Raw genomic sequence first — 15,544 nt, 5'->3', positions numbered from 1 at the left:
GGGCTTCTTTCAATAGCCAAGGAAGGAACAGAAGTGGAGGACTTGGCTGTTGAAAGAAGCCCTGGGTTCATTGTCTTTGACAGCCGACTCAGGTGCAATGGGGTGGGGAGAAATCCATGCATTAGAGTGGGAAGAAGGCCATCCCTAGCAGAAGCTCGGCTTTCTCCTCCATTTCTCCCCCTGATTTCTCCCCACCCCCTGCAAGCGAAGCAGTTGTCAAAGAGAAGGAAGCACGGGGGCTTCTTCCAACAGCTGAGGCCTCTGTATGCTCCTCTTCCTTCCTCGGCTATTGGAAGGAGCCCTTGCATTTCCTTCTCTTTGACCACTGCCATTGGCAGACATGAGGGAAATGGTGTGCGTATGTGTGTGTAACAACACACCTACCATTCTTGCATGAGGCAATCAAGACCCACTCGCAAGCAGCAGTCCTCCATCTCCCCCCCCCTTTCTGGCAGAACTGCAGTGTTGAAGCTTGGATGTGAGGTGGGTTCCCCCCCCCCGCCATTCCGGAAGAAAATAAATCTAGTGCAGCAGGAGGAGGGGAGGTGTAAAGCAGCAGCACCTTAAACCAAAGCCTCTGAGTAACTGGGAAAGAAAGCCGTGCTTTTCGAGCGGCAGTTTTCGGCAAGTTCCAAGTGCGACTTTCTTTCCCAGTTACTCAGAGGCTTTGGTTTAAGGTGGCGCTGCTTTACGCCTGCCCTTCCTCCTCCTCCTTCAAGTGACAGGTGCCTCAGAGACTCAGCAGGCAGCTCAGGGGAGACAATGGCCATGATGACTTCACTCCCCAGGAGATGCCGCCACCGCCATCACCTAAGCCCTCCCAGGAGCCAAGCAGAGCAGGAGCCCCGAAAGCCAAACGTCTCTCCTTTCCAGTCATCGCTGCCTGTTGGTCTGATTCCCCAATGCAATTCGTGGAGCCACTTACCCTCATGAAAACGCAGGGGTGGCGTTTTCAGGCTTTCAATGTCTATAGCTATAGATAGGAAGACGGGAGTATCTCGGAAGTGAAGCTTTCAGTGCCAAGTGCCAAGTCCCCCTTCTGCCCCCATGAAAATCACCCCCACCCCACTCACTCCAGTTAAATGTGCTTAGGGTGATAGAGTTAGTTTTAAATGGATAGTGAGGCTTATTTGCCAGCCTCCCAGCTGGAAAACAGAAACTTTCACCAACAGGAAGGGATGTGTGTGAGAGAAAGAGAGGGGGGGAGAGAGAGAGAAAGAAAGAAAAAGAGTAAGAGAAAAAGGAAGAGGAAGGAAGGAAGGAAGGAAGGAAGGAAGGAAGGAAGGAAGGGAGAGAGAGAAAAAGAAAGAGAGAAAGAAAGATAGAAAGATAGAAAGAAAAAGAGAAAGAGAGAGAAAGAAAGAAAGAAAGAAAGAAATAGGAAGTGGGAGGGAGACATACAAGAAAGGAAGGAAGAAGGAAGGAAGGAAGGAAGGAAGGAAGAAAAAGAAAAGAAGGAAAGAAAGAAAGGGAGGGAGAGACACACAAGAAAGAAGGAAGGAAGGAAGAAAGAAAGTAAGAAAGAAAGAGAGAATTTATTATCACAATTGAGCTCAAAATTTTGGTGTGTTGTTAAGTGAGTTTCACCAAATTTTACAAGTTGGCCACGCCCACCCAGTCACACGACCGCCAAGCCACTCCCAGCCAGTCACATGACCACCAAGCCATGCCCACAAAATAGGCCACACCCACAGAATAGGTAGTAAAATATTTTGAAACTCACCACTGATACTATGTAAGTATAATACAAGAATGTTGAAAGCATGTTTTGGTTTCCTCCTGCCCTCTCTTACAAGGTAGGGTTATTCTGAGTTTCTTTCTCAATAATTCCCCTTTTCAAGGACTGAACCTACTATTTTTTCTTCCTTAGTGATTTTTCATTCTTTAAAAGTTATTTCACAAAATAGGCCACACCCACAGAATAGGTAGTAAAATATTTTGAAACTCACCACTGATACTATGTAAATATAATACAAGAAAGTTGAAAGCATGTTTTAGTTTCCTTCTGCCTTCTCTTACAAGGTAGGGTTATTCTGAGTTTCTTTCTCAATAATTCCCCTTTTCAAGGACTGAACCTACTATTTTTTCTTCCTTAGTGATTTTTCATTCTTTAAAAGTTATTTTACATTCTTCTATATGGAGAAACATAAATGGTTGAGGGAATAAATAAAAAAAATTCTTACCTGCCCAAAATTCCATGGCCTTCCACGAATATTTGCTACTGATCCTACATAAATGTAGCCAGTATCATTGAGGATGTACTCCACTCTTTCATCATCATTTGGCATAAAAACAGTATCTGCTAAAATAGACATGTAAGCAGATTTAGGAGGCCAAGACCTGATGCAATGTAATATCAACAGGACCATCAACAATGGGATGGAGGAGTAGGTTAATTTATTTTCTTCACAGTTTTGAATCAATTCAGGGTAATATCCTGAATCTCTTTGGCTGGGAAACTGTATACTTAGGGTTGGACACCAAAAACAGTGGCTGTTGGTCTCCAAAATAATGTGGTGAATTTTCAGATAAGCAGACTAATAAATTTCAGTTCAGAGCCTTTCTTATTAATATGTTCTAGGTTTTCTTATTCCAGCTACAGTTACCCAAGAATTACAGAAGATTCAATATACAATTAAGGTTTTCCTTGACTAAATCTTTACTTGTTTAATGGGTAAAATTTATCTCTCTGGAGTTCGTTGTATCCATATCATATAAGAACAGCCCTGCTGAATCAGACTAAAGTCCATCTGTTTCCCACAGCAGCAAACGCCCCTATGTCAAAAGTCCAAAACCACAAGGTTCAATTTCTAATTTTCTTTTAAGTTTTGTAATATATGTTTTTTAATGCTGGACGCCGCCCTGAGTCCTTTGGGAGAAGGGCGGCATATAAATCCAATAAAACAAACAAACAAACAATTAAAGTTCGTTAATGGCACCTAGTCCACACCTGTAAGAAAAGGAGAAGTAAGATCCCCATCTCCTTATAAGGCTTTTTCCTCAAGGTAACCAATAAGAAATAAGTTAAGTGTTTCCGTGTATGCTGTCTTTGAGAATGTATAAGAATGCGTGCTTCAATAATGAATGTTGTTCAGAAATTCGCAACGTTAGCCATGTGCTAACTTTCTGAACCTGGCTGCCGAATAAACTCCTCCTGTATCCTGAGAAGTCTAAAGCCTGTCATTTTCTGCAACATTTAAATGCAATGACCCATGCCTGTAAAATTATCTGTTTGTTATTGCTAGACTAATATACTATTTTCCAGATTTTATTTTCCTGGGCCCAAGCTCACCGCAGATGGGGAGTGCAGTCAAGAAATTAAAAGATGCTTGCTCCAGGGGAAGAAAGCTATGGCAAATCTAGACAGCATACTAAAAAGTAGAAACATCACCCTGCCAACAAAAGTATGTATAGTCATGGCTATGATTTTTCCAGTTGCAATGTATGGCTGTGAAAGCTGGACCGTAAGAAAGGCTGAGCACCAAAGAATTGAGGCCTTTGAACTATGGTGCTGGAGAAGACTCCTGCGAGTCCCTTGGACTGCAAGGCGATCAAACTAGTCAGTCCTAGAGGAGATCAACCCTGACTGCTCTTTGGAAGACCAGATCCTGAAGATGAAACTTAAATACTTTGGCCACCTAATGGCCAAAGTCACTGACGTGCGGTGAGGTTTATGACTGGTGAGGCACTGGCACAGTGCTGGGTTTCAAATATTTTTAGACTTGTGGACTTCAACTCCCAGAATTCCACAGCCAAGCATGCTCAGTTCCGATTTAAAATGACAGCATTTGTTTTTCTCCTTTGCTCCTTCTTTCTTTTTCTTTTTCTTCTCCTTCCCCTCCTTCCTCCCTCTCTCCCTTCCTCCCCCTCTCTCAAACACACACACACACACACACACACACACAGAAGTTGGATTGGACTATCTCTCCTACCCCTTCCCTCTCTCACTCACTCTCAAACAAACCCCCCCCACACACACAAAAGTTGGATTGGATATCTTTTCCAGTGGCTTGAAAGCAGCTCCTCTGCCATCCCCCCCCCCATTCCCCTGCTGCCTTTCCCAAACACCTCCACCATTGCAAATGCAGCCTGCTGTCTGGGTGGGAAATGCCTGGAACACAATAAAGCCCACCCACCACCTCCTGCTGGCAGGCTGGGGTGAGAGGAGAGGCAGAGAAGCCGGAGGGGAGCCGAGCCGAGCCTTCCAAAAGAAAGAGGCTGGGGGTGTGTGTGTGTACTACAGCATGGCTCTTTGCCTGGCTTCCTGCCTCCTCCTGTGGTCTCCTCAGTGCTCGCTTGTGCTCTCCCTCCCCAAGTGTAGTTTGATTGCAGGCGGAGCCACGTTGCCTTTTCAAACTTGTAATCAGTGAAGCTGGGCTAGATTTTTATATAGTTTTATCCAGCTGTGTGTGTGAGAGAGAGAAATGAATGGGGGCCTGGGGAGGAAGTCACTACACTTGGGGAGGGAGAGCACCAGTGAGGTTAAGCAGAGTCATCCACGGTGAGGCAGCAACTAGCTCAGCTTTTTCCTTTTAGTTTTTTTTTTCATGATGAGAGTGGTGAGGCTGTGCCTCACTTGCCTCACCTGACTGCACATCACTGGCCAAAGTACTAACTGGAGGGACTCACTAGAGAAGAGCCTAATGCTGGGAAAGATTGAGGGAAAAGAAGAAGGGGGCGACAGAGAATGAAATGGCTGGATGGAGTCACTGAAGCAGTTGGCGAGAACTTAAATGGATTCCAGAGGATGGTAGAGGACAGGAAGGCCTGGAGGAACGTTGTCCATGGGATTGTGATGGGTTGGACATGACTTCGCAACTAACAACAATAAAATGTACTAAACTTCCAACTGTTTTTAAAAACAACTTGGGAGCTGCACAATGGTGCACAACATACTTCAGGGAATTCAGGGACAAGGATGAGGGTGAGACAGGAGGCCCTGGTTTTTTATTGCAGCTACCATCCTTTGGAATTGCCTCCTGGTTAAAAGGAAATTGACTGACTGGCTTTTACAAAGTGTTTATAGAAGACCTCTTTAGTAGAGTATTACAAGACTCTTAATTGTTATTTTATTATTGCTTTTCTACTGTTTTTCCCCCCAGTGGATGTTTTAATTGTATACTATATGTCTATAACTGTGAACCACTGGGAATCCTCAACTAAATTAGGTTTGTGGTCCCTTTTTCCCTCTTTCCTTCCCTTTCCTCCCTCCCTCTCTTTCTTTTGCAGCAAACCCCCCTCCCCATTTTTGGCCTACCAGGCCTCAGGGAAGCCTCCTAGGAGCAAAAACGGGCCCCATCTCACCCCCCATTTATGGCCTAGCAGCCCTCAGGGAAGCCTCCAAAAACAGACCCCAAATGCTAAAAAAAACTTTTTAAAAAAGTTCCTATCATCACGCAGCACAGCTGCTGAAGTCGGAACTTTTTTTTACTTTATTAAGTATTTTTTTACTACCGGTTCAGGCGAACCGATAGCATTTCATCCCTGACATACATACATACATACATACATATATACATACATACATACATACATACATACATACATACATAACCAGTGATAGCTTTTAAGCCACTCTAGGTTGTCTTAGTTACCTTGACACCAAGGATTGAACAAAATATAGATAAAATTCTTAGGAGTATAAATATTAGATCCTGTATCCACTTTCAGAAGATATTTTCCAATGATCGCATCAGCTGGGCTGGTTATAACTATTTCACACTAAGAGAAGAACAAGGTGTTTATAACAGTACAACATTGCATATAATAAATATCTAAATACTGCAGGAAGATGTACATTGAGGAAAGTGTGCTAGTGTGTACATTGCTGTGTATGAATGCAAATTTGTGGGGAAGCATGGCTGTTGATTAGAATACAAGTGAATCATTTTTTTCTCTTGCTCCCTCTTTGGTATGTGTCTTCTTATAATGGTACGTGGGATTGATCATGGGAGAAAGGATAAAGATCCACAGCCTGGGGAATGGTCTGCTAAGAAGCAGCTTTATTTATAGGTGTGGGAAAGCATAGGAAGCATTTGAGAAGATTAAGAAGAGCATGCTTTTCCTCTTCATTCTTTCTCTCAAGTTCATTCCTGCATACCATTATTCTTCTGCAATAATTAATGACAATTAATATGATACTTAGGTTATAAAAGATTCAGCATACCTGATCTAGTAGTTGCATAAAATAGATGCAAACATATTTAACTCTCTCTGAAAAGAGTCATTAGAATTGGGGCACTTTTTATTTTCAGTGCTTTGGATCATCCAGAAGTTTGAATGTACTTCACTATTTCATGCAAATTTCTGCATCAGTGTTGCAGTGATACTAAATTCTTTATTTCAGAAAATGCAGTCTTCCCTTGTTAGAAGTTTACTTACATTTTTAAAATGGAAGATTGTTATAAATTGATTAGTCATATGATGACACTCTCATAAGGTTTGAGTTCACCTAGGATCATTAGCCTAATGAAACAGCTCGGGAGAGTCAGATTAATCTTCAAGAGATTAAACAACAGTCAATAAAACAATAGTTAACACATTACATTTGCTATCCAGTTGTTCAGAAAGTTCAACGCACTGAGCACTGCTGGTGTTACTTAGTTGAGTAATGAAATCTCTGCAATCAAACAAGCAAATAAGAGAGCACCAAGGACTCCACAGTTCAACAATTTGCTACAGATATTCTCTTCCATCAGCTGTGTATCTAAATTGTTTACATTCAGTTTCAAAAGTATATCTATCATTCTTTTCATCATTCCTCCTTTTCTTTTTTTATCACTATATGAGTTATTTATGCATAGTATTTCTTTCTTAGGATTCTTCTTAATGCCTTCAATGAAATGTATTTTGCTCTATGAACAATGCTAGTGTGTTACTATTTAAAGAGCCTCAGGACTGTTGCTTTGCTTCCTGCATGAAACTAACACAACTTTGCCTGTTGAGATTGCTAAAGTTGTAAGTATAACATGCGAAACTAAACTACTCTATCCTATGTCTGGTGGATGTACTGAGTTTACAATTCATAGGTTTTTCTCAATACAATCTAACTTCCTCTGGGAATTGTGGCCTAATATATTTAGAAGAAATTGAGAAACACAGCTTTAAGCTAACATTTCAATGAAGAACATCCCAATACTTTATACCTCCTTCCCATTTGTTTGACAAATGTTAGCATGCCATGGTTGAGCATCTTGTTGTGTCCTTGCATTCAGGGTTATGAAGGTCCCATTGGATGGCATTGGTGTTTGACCTAGAAAAATATAAATTCATTTAGACTAACATTAATAATCCAAACAGTAGGGCAGCAACTTTTGTGTTCTATCTCCTGCTTTGACAGATTCTATTACTGAAATAAAATTGTACCAATGATGCCATCAGAACAACACTATGGAACCGATGTCTAAGATCTTAGCCAAGAAAATGAATTGGGAGATTTCTAAAATTGGCAAGCCTGACTTAACACATTTCAAAATACAGGTAATCCCCAGGTTACAAGCGTTCCCTTAGTGAACGTTCAAAGTTATGTGATAAGTGCCTCCTAATGTTTACAAACAAGTCCCAAAACTACACATCTTGCAGCATCATGGCAATTATTCACCCTTATGAATGCAGAAGCTCTGCAACATTTGTCCTACACAGTCTTAAGCAGGTGACATGTTCCATTACTACCCCCCCCCAATGGTCTTCCCCACCCTGAAATACCTCATGTGCACTTAATGAAATGCACATTAGATTAGCAAATGCGTGGGCGAAAGGAGGGAGTGATCCCATTCAAGGTCTGAGATTCTTCCCATGAATCCTCAGGTTACAAATGGAATGGGCAGGCTCCATTACATCCATAAGTCAAGGACTACCTGTAAATTAATGCACAAATCACCAACCTGTGCCTCCAGCATCAGGCTCCTGGAGTGCGTGCCCCCCTGATGGTTGATGTGAGCTTTGGCAGCTAAGTTGTCCGTGAGGATCAACACGTGCCACCCCGCCACCAAGTCTCTGAACTCTCAGAGGGCCAGATGAATGGACTGAAGCTCTAGCCAGTTGATGTTGTTCATCAAGTCCTGGAGGCTCAAATGTCCCTGATCCACCCGCGCTTGAGTGTGAGCACCCCAACTATACAAGCTGGCATCGATTGTGATAGTGATCCGATCCGGCTCCCTGAACAAACAATCTTTCAGCAAGGCGGAGGAGTTCCACAAGTAGAGATCGGATTACCTTGGAAGACAGTCGCATGGTGATATCTGGAACGCCCCTGTGCCGCCTCTGATGAAGGAGGAGGAGGAACCATTGAAGATGGCAAGCATGGAGCCGGGCCCATGGAACTATCCCAATGCACAATATCAGCTTCCTGAGTAATATGTATAGCAGAAATTGATGTATTGACATCTGAGTCCTCACCTGGGACACCAAGGTTCGAATGCTGGAGCAACAGTCAGGTGACAGGGACACCTGACATTGAACAGTGTCTATTAATGCCCCAAGATGTATCAGGGATGTGGCTGGAATCAATTGACTTTTGTCCATATTTACCATGAAGCCGTGGAAGTACAGTAACTGAATTGTCGCTCGAAGATCCTGACATGCCTGCTCTGGTGATGCGGATTGGATCAGGACATTGTTGAGATAGGCTTGAAGTATGATGGGGCGGGAGCTGAGATGAGCCATCACCATGGCCAACACCTTGGTAAATGTCCTTGGGGCCGATGAAAGCCCGAACGGAAGGGCCCGATATTGGAAATGGCGCCCTGCATACAAGAAGTGCAGGAACGTCCGGTGAGAGTGTCGAATGGGCATGTGAAGATATGCCTCTTTGATGTCTTCCGATGTTAGGTAGTCTCCCTGGTGAATGCAGCCCAAGATGGTTTGCAACAACTGCATTTTGAAACACTTGTATGCCAGGTAAACATTCAGCCTCTTGAGATATAGTATCGTCCTCCACCCCCACCCCCCGAGTTCTTAGGCACTAGAAACAGGATGGAGTAGAACCCCCTCCGTTCCTGGCCGGGTGGGACTGGTTTGGTGGTGCAAATGTACAGTAGGTGCTGAATCTCGGTGTCTATGAGTGCCCTCATGAGCCTGCACCTTGGAACTGTGCACCTGATGAACTTTCTTGGGGGAGTGGAAAGAAACTCTAGAGTGAGGCCGATCCGCATGGTTTGAAGAACCCAAGCATCCGAGGTTGATTGTTCCCATTGGTGTATGGAGTGTTTGAGACTCCCACCAATGGGAATACCAACCTGGGAGTCAGTGGTATCGATGGAAGGGACGGTTGCCAGCTCCTCGATTTCCACGGTGGGATTGGGACTGCTGTTGTTGCTGCTGGGGCTGTTGTTGTTGTTGCCTTGACCTGTCTCTAAACCCAGATCTGTCCTGGTTTCTTTCATGTCCCTGATAGTAAGATCTGGAGTACTGGGGTCTGGCTGACTCCTAGTCCCCCCGAAAGGACTGCATGCAAAAATACGGTTGAGCCCTACGATCTGCTGTACGCTGAACTGAGGGAAGAATCTTTTTCTTATCCCAATTTTCAATAAGAATGGGATCTAGGGCCTCACCAAAAAGCTTCCCCCCTTTAAAGGGGGAAGACGCTGAACGCCATTTTGAACTCGGGTCAGCTTGCCAATGACGAAGCCAAAGAAAGAGGTGAGAAGTGAAAGTAATAGCCACAGCCCTGGAGACAAATTTGACTGCGGCCAATGTGGCATCAGCAGAGAACTCTAATGTCACCACCAGCTTGTTGACGTCCTGGTGAAGGCTGACATCCTTGGGGGCCAATCTAGCCTGCAATTGTCTAAGCCAAACTAGTGATGTCCTATTGAAAAAGGACGCGGCTGTGGCCCATGAAGCCGCCTGGTGCGTTTTGTGGAATGTCTGTTCCGCTTTTCATATTTCAGGCCTTCAGAAGTGTCTGAAGGGACAACGGAGGGGAAGTTAAAGCTGCTATGGGCGGATCCACAGATGGTAACTGGAGAATCCCCTACAGGTCTGGACCTGGACCAAACAGATGCTTGTCATTGTTACTAGGTGGGGGCATAACCTCTGGCTGAGCCCATTGCCTTTGAATCACATCTAAAAACAATTTAGGTGAAGGAATGACCTCCAGCTCTTGAACCGGTTCTATGAACAGCCGTTCCGTGGAATCAAGGCCCAAAGAGGGTTCTATTGGGGCCCCCTTGCTGCCCATATTAGCTGTGGCTCTGGCCTTAAAAAGCAAGAATGTAAACAGAGCAGGTCTGAATAGGCCACCTAGAAGGGGGGTATCCTGGGGACCACCTTCATCATCAGACAACTCAAGCTCCTCCTGCCCTTCATCAGCCAAAAGCGAGTCATCGCTATGGGTGGATGGTAAAGGGGGAGGAGGAGGATCCGTAACTGCCCCTGAAGCAGATCTGGAGGAAGGACTGATGCCCTTGGATCTCCCACGAAGCTCAGAGTCCACCCCCTGGGAAATAGCTGCAGAGATGAGGTCCCTGAATTCCCTGGGAAGGCTCATGATTTGCCCATCCTTCCCGCGAAGCCCCACAGCAGTGGGGGTGAAGGTTGCCTCGGGAGGGGAACGCCTTGTCTCTGGGGGGGATTGCCTGGTTTGGGGGCTAGGGACCACACTCAGGTCTGAGGCACTCGGTGTGGATCCTGGGTGTAGGTCCACATCCTCAGCCGAAAGTCCCTGCATGTGGATAGAGTCTGGAGACCAATCCCTGGCAGTGCGGGAGGGCGACCCCTAAGGGGGAAGGGGGGTAAACCCTCTGGCATTAAAGGCGGCAGGGGAGGGAGAAGGCACTCCCCGAGGTTTCTGTGCCTGGCTGGCCTTTCGTTGGACGCCCACTGCTTGTCTTACTGGCAGCCGCCAATTTAGATCTAGCCCAGGATTTACTAGTCGCGGCCCTGGTGGAAGATCTCCCTGTCCTGGGTGATGGGGAAGCTGCTAATGGGGTATACCCGGGGAAGATGCCATCCCCAGCGGCTGGGCCGGTGGATCATTCTGACATAATAAGGATCACAAGTGGCAGGGCTGGGATAAATGGGAAGAGGCAAACCTGACCGGTTCCCCAGCGATTTTAACACTCAAGAGGCCGATGGGAGACACCCAAAGGGTTCCGCAGTCCAGATAAATGATCGGAACAGATAACACAGAGCAAGATCACAAATGCGCTTCCAACCAGCTCTCTGACTTGATCACAATGAACAGAATAGCAACCAAAATGGTCGATGCAACAGAGTGGTTCATTTGGCACCAAAGTAATGGCCAAGGTCATGCTCAGAAGAGCAGGACTTTCAGCCCAACAAGCAATGGCTGAACACAATTTTGCCAATGGGGGTGCTAGGCGACTCTTTGCAAAACCTGCGCCTGCTGAATTTAAAGTCAAGTGGCAAGAGGATGGCAAACCAAGCCTCAGAACATGCCACAGCGGAGATCGAGAACGGCAAACCGATCTCACCGCCACAACACAAACACACACATAGAAAGGGCTGGCCCGAAACTGGCAGTCATGGCCACCATAAGTCCACCTCCTCAGAGGGAAAAAGACAGTGGCAGTTCTAACTGGCGGACTGGGAAAACCAGCATGCTTCCTGAAATAAAAAAGCCTGTGGAAGAAAATAACAAGACTAACTAACAAACAGAAAATACCTGCAATGGAAAATTCAAAGGAATGGTTTCAATAACAGGAGAGAAATGTGATTACGTCTCATCAGGCAGACTGAATTGAAAAAACTGATCAGCCGAGTGAAAAAGGAGGCATAACCAAATTTTTTAAATTATTTTTTAAATTATTTTTTATTGAATGTTTTAATCTTTGAAAACAGTAAAAAAGACACAACAAGGAAAAAACCATAATAAAACAAAACAAAACACGGAACATACATAACAATGTAGAGTAATTTTACAGCTTTCAATATCGGCTTTCCTGCCTAGCTTTTATAATTCTCCCTTCTGCATTGCTTTCCTATTACTATAACCTTGTCCTATGATGTAACAAGCATAATATAAACACTTATAGTAATATTCATTATTTGTATCTCCAACTATTTGTATTCTCTATTTCCTGTTTTGGCTTCTGATTTCTAGCCACTTGTATATTTTATTCCATACATTATAGAAGTCCGATTTTCTTTTAGTTCTACTGTCATTTTGTTCATTTCTGCACATTCAAGTATTTTCCTAATTGTAGTTTCATCTGAAGGTGTATTAATTTTTTTCCAGTTTTGTGCGAAGGCAATCCTGGCTGCTGTGAGTATATGTATGATTATGTATTGAGATTGTTTGTCCATTTTTTGATCCAGCAGTCCTAATAAGAATGTTTCTGGTTTGAGTTCTATTTTTCGCTCAGTAATTTCTTCTAACCACTTCCGAATTTTGCACTAGTACTTCCTTGTAATGGGGTACATCCACCACATGTGATAAAATGTTCCAGGCTTGTGATTGCATCTCCAACAATTAGGGGATAAATTTAGGTACATTTTGGCAAATCTTGCAGGAGGCAAATGCCATCTATAAAACATTTTATAGAGATTTTCTTTGCAAGCTGCTGCCTTCATAAATTTATAATTTCTTTCCCACAGTTTATCCCATTTTTCTAACTCTATATTATGGCCAAACTTTCTTCCCCAGCTAATCATTGACTCCTTTACCGTCTCTTCCTCCATTTTATATTTTAAAAGAAAATTATATAATCTAGTGATCATTTTTCCTCCCGCTCCTAGTAATATTTTATCTAATTCCACTTGTGTCTCAAATATTCCGTATTGTTCCCGATCTTTTTTAAATCTTGTTTTAATTTGTAGGTAGGGCCACCCTTCCATATTTATTCCATGTGCTTTCAGATCTTGTACTGATTTTAGTTCTCCTTTTTCATCTAAGAGGTCTGCATATCTTACCATTTTACTAAGGCCTATAGTAAATGGATATGTCATTGCCTCCATGGTTGATAACCAGCTTGGGATTTTCAGGTAGTGGGTTTTTTTTTTCCAGACCCTAAATAAAGCATTATATGTCTCTGAAAGTAGGAGTGGGGTTTAGTCTTTCCCTCCCAGAGTCAGCCGTGCCAGCCTAGTTGGAGATCATGTCTTCTAGGATAAGTATTCTTTTATTTTTTAATTGGATCCAGTCTTTTAACCATGTTAGGGCTGCCCCCTGGTAATATCACTCCCAATCTGGGAGTCCAAAACCACCTCTGCTTCTACTATCTTGTAAAAGTTTGTATTTGATACGTGGTGTTTTCCCTGACCAAATACATTTGAATACCATTTTATTTAGCTGTTCGAAAAAATTTTTCTCTAATTTAATCGGTATTGTTTGAAAAAGTAATTTGGGTAGTATATTCATTTTGATTGTTGAGATTCTGCCAATTAGTGATATCTGTAGTTTAGTCCAATTGTCCAAATCTTTTTGTAGCAGTTTGTTGTAATTATCTTTTTTTATTGTAATACATTTTGCCAATAGCCATATTCCCAAATATTTAATTTTCTTGGCCCTCAAAATTCCCAGTTTCTTCTCCGGTTCTTCATTTTGTCCTTTGGTTAAATTCTTAGTTAATATTTTAGTTTTTTTCTTTATTTATTTTAAGCCCTGCCATTTTACCGAATTGGTTTATATCCTGTAATAGTTTTAGTTCAGTTTCTAGGGGTTCCTCTATGATAAATGCAAGATCATCTGCAAAGGCCTGCACTTTATATTCCTGTGTTCTAATTTTCAGTCCCTTTATGTCCTTATTTTGCCTGATTTGTGATATCAATGTCTCTAATGAGAGGATAAATAACAGGGGGGATAGCAGGCATCCCTGTCTTACCCCTTTGGTTATGCTGAAGTCTTCTGTTGCTTCCCCGTTTAGTATTATTTTTGCCCTCTGACTCGAATATATTGCTCTGATCATCCCGATGAATTTATCTCCAAAGTTCATTACTGCTAATTCATTTATAAGAAAATCCCAATTCAGATTATTGAATGCTTTTTGTGCATCAATAAATATCAATGCTGCTTGTTTTCCTGGATGTATTTCGTAGTATTCTAATATGTAATATTGTTCGTATATTGTTTTTTATGTATCCATTGGGTAAAAATCCGTTTTGGTCTGGGTGTATGATTCCGTTTAATATATTTTAAATTCTTTCCACCATAATTGTCATAAATATTTTATAATCAGCATTTAGCAGCAAGATTGGCCTATAATTTTGGATATTTTGTTTTTCAGCGTTGTCTTTGGGGATTAGTGTTATGAGTGCCTCCATCCAGGATTTTGGTGTCTTAGCTCATTCTAATATTTCATTATACATTTCTAATAATATGTTCTCTAATGATTTTTGCAATCCTTTATAAAATTCTGCTGGAATTCCGTCTGGGCCCGGCGTTTTATTATTTTTTTTGTTTTTGGATTGCCCCTTTTAATTCTAGCCTTGTTATTCTCTCATTTAATGTTTCTTTTATTGTTTTTGGTAGGGTTGGAAGATTTCTCCTCTGGAGATATCTTTTAATATCCTCCTCTTCTATTTCCTCTCGGCAGTACAATGGTTGGAAGTATCTTACTGCTATATTTTTTTTCTTCCTTTTGGTGGTGTATCACCCCTTTTTCATCCTCTAGTTGCTGTATTATTTTCTTTTCTTTCTCTTTTTTTAGTTTACAGGCTAGCCATCTCCTCAGTTTATTGGCATTTTTGAAATAATTTTGCCTACATGATCTAATTTTCTGGCCCATTTCTTCTTGTGTAATTAAGTTTAATCTATTTTTAATTATTTCTTTTTCTTCTTTGGCTTCTTTGTTTTGAGGTTATTTCTGAAGTTTATATTCTAATTTCCCCAGTTTCTCCTGAAGCTCTGTATATCGTTTCTTTTTATCTTTGTTTCTTCTTATTGTGTATGCTATTGTAATGCCTCGCACATAAGCTTTAGTAGTATCCCATAGGTTTTGGTTGTCTGTTCATTCCAGTTTTCTTTTAGGAAAAATGCTAATTCTTTTTCCACATACTGTACATAATTATTTTCTTTTACAACCCTCTGATTCATGGTCCATCTCTTTTTCCTTCTCCTTTCCATTTGATTATTAATGGGTTATGGTCTGCCCACATGTTCGGTGTTATTTCTACCTCTTCTACATCTTTCTCCATTTCTGGATCCATCCACACCATGTTGATCCTGGACCATGAATTATGGGGGTTTGAAAAGAATGTGTATTGACTCTTCTGTGGATTGATTCCTCTCCAAACATCTTTTAGATTTAATTCTTGGGCCATTTCAAAGAATGTATTTGGTAGAGTTCTCCTTTCATATTTTTTTTATTATCTGTTTTACAGTCTTTTTTTGGATCTACCACTGCATTGAAGTCCCCTAGTAGACATATGTTATCTGGTTCCAGTTCTGCAATCCGTTTATGTAGTTTACTATAGTGTTCTTTCTGGTTCGTGTTTGGTGTATATATGACTGAAATTAATACTCTTCTTTGTTTTATTAATACTTTGATTAATAATGTTCTTCCCTCTTCATCTGTGTATACCTGTTAAGGTTTTAGCCGGTCCTTTATATATACTGCAATTCCTCTTTTCTTTGTATCAGCCA

General features: G+C 42.1%; 1 protein-coding gene across 1 annotated transcript in view; it reads right to left on the bottom strand.

The window, feature by feature from the left end:
• The window catches only part of TGM4 (transglutaminase 4), a 93,572-nt gene that overhangs the window by 35,707 nt on the left and 42,321 nt on the right, over positions 1-15,544 (bottom strand). The window contains exons 3-5 of the mRNA XM_081933363.1: positions 7,146-7,252; positions 5,595-5,721; positions 2,184-2,302 (exon numbers count right to left, since the gene is read on the bottom strand). Coding sequence (XP_081789489.1) covers positions 2,184-2,302; positions 5,595-5,721; positions 7,146-7,252 — 353 coding nt within the window. The remainder of the gene's footprint in view (positions 1-2,183; positions 2,303-5,594; positions 5,722-7,145; positions 7,253-15,544) is intronic.

This window comes from Natrix helvetica (assembly GCF_964273705.1).
Source record: "Natrix helvetica genome assembly, chromosome: Z".
Taxonomy (NCBI): Eukaryota; Metazoa; Chordata; class Lepidosauria; order Squamata; family Natricidae; genus Natrix; species Natrix helvetica.
This window is presented reverse-complemented; position numbering and strand designations above follow the sequence as displayed.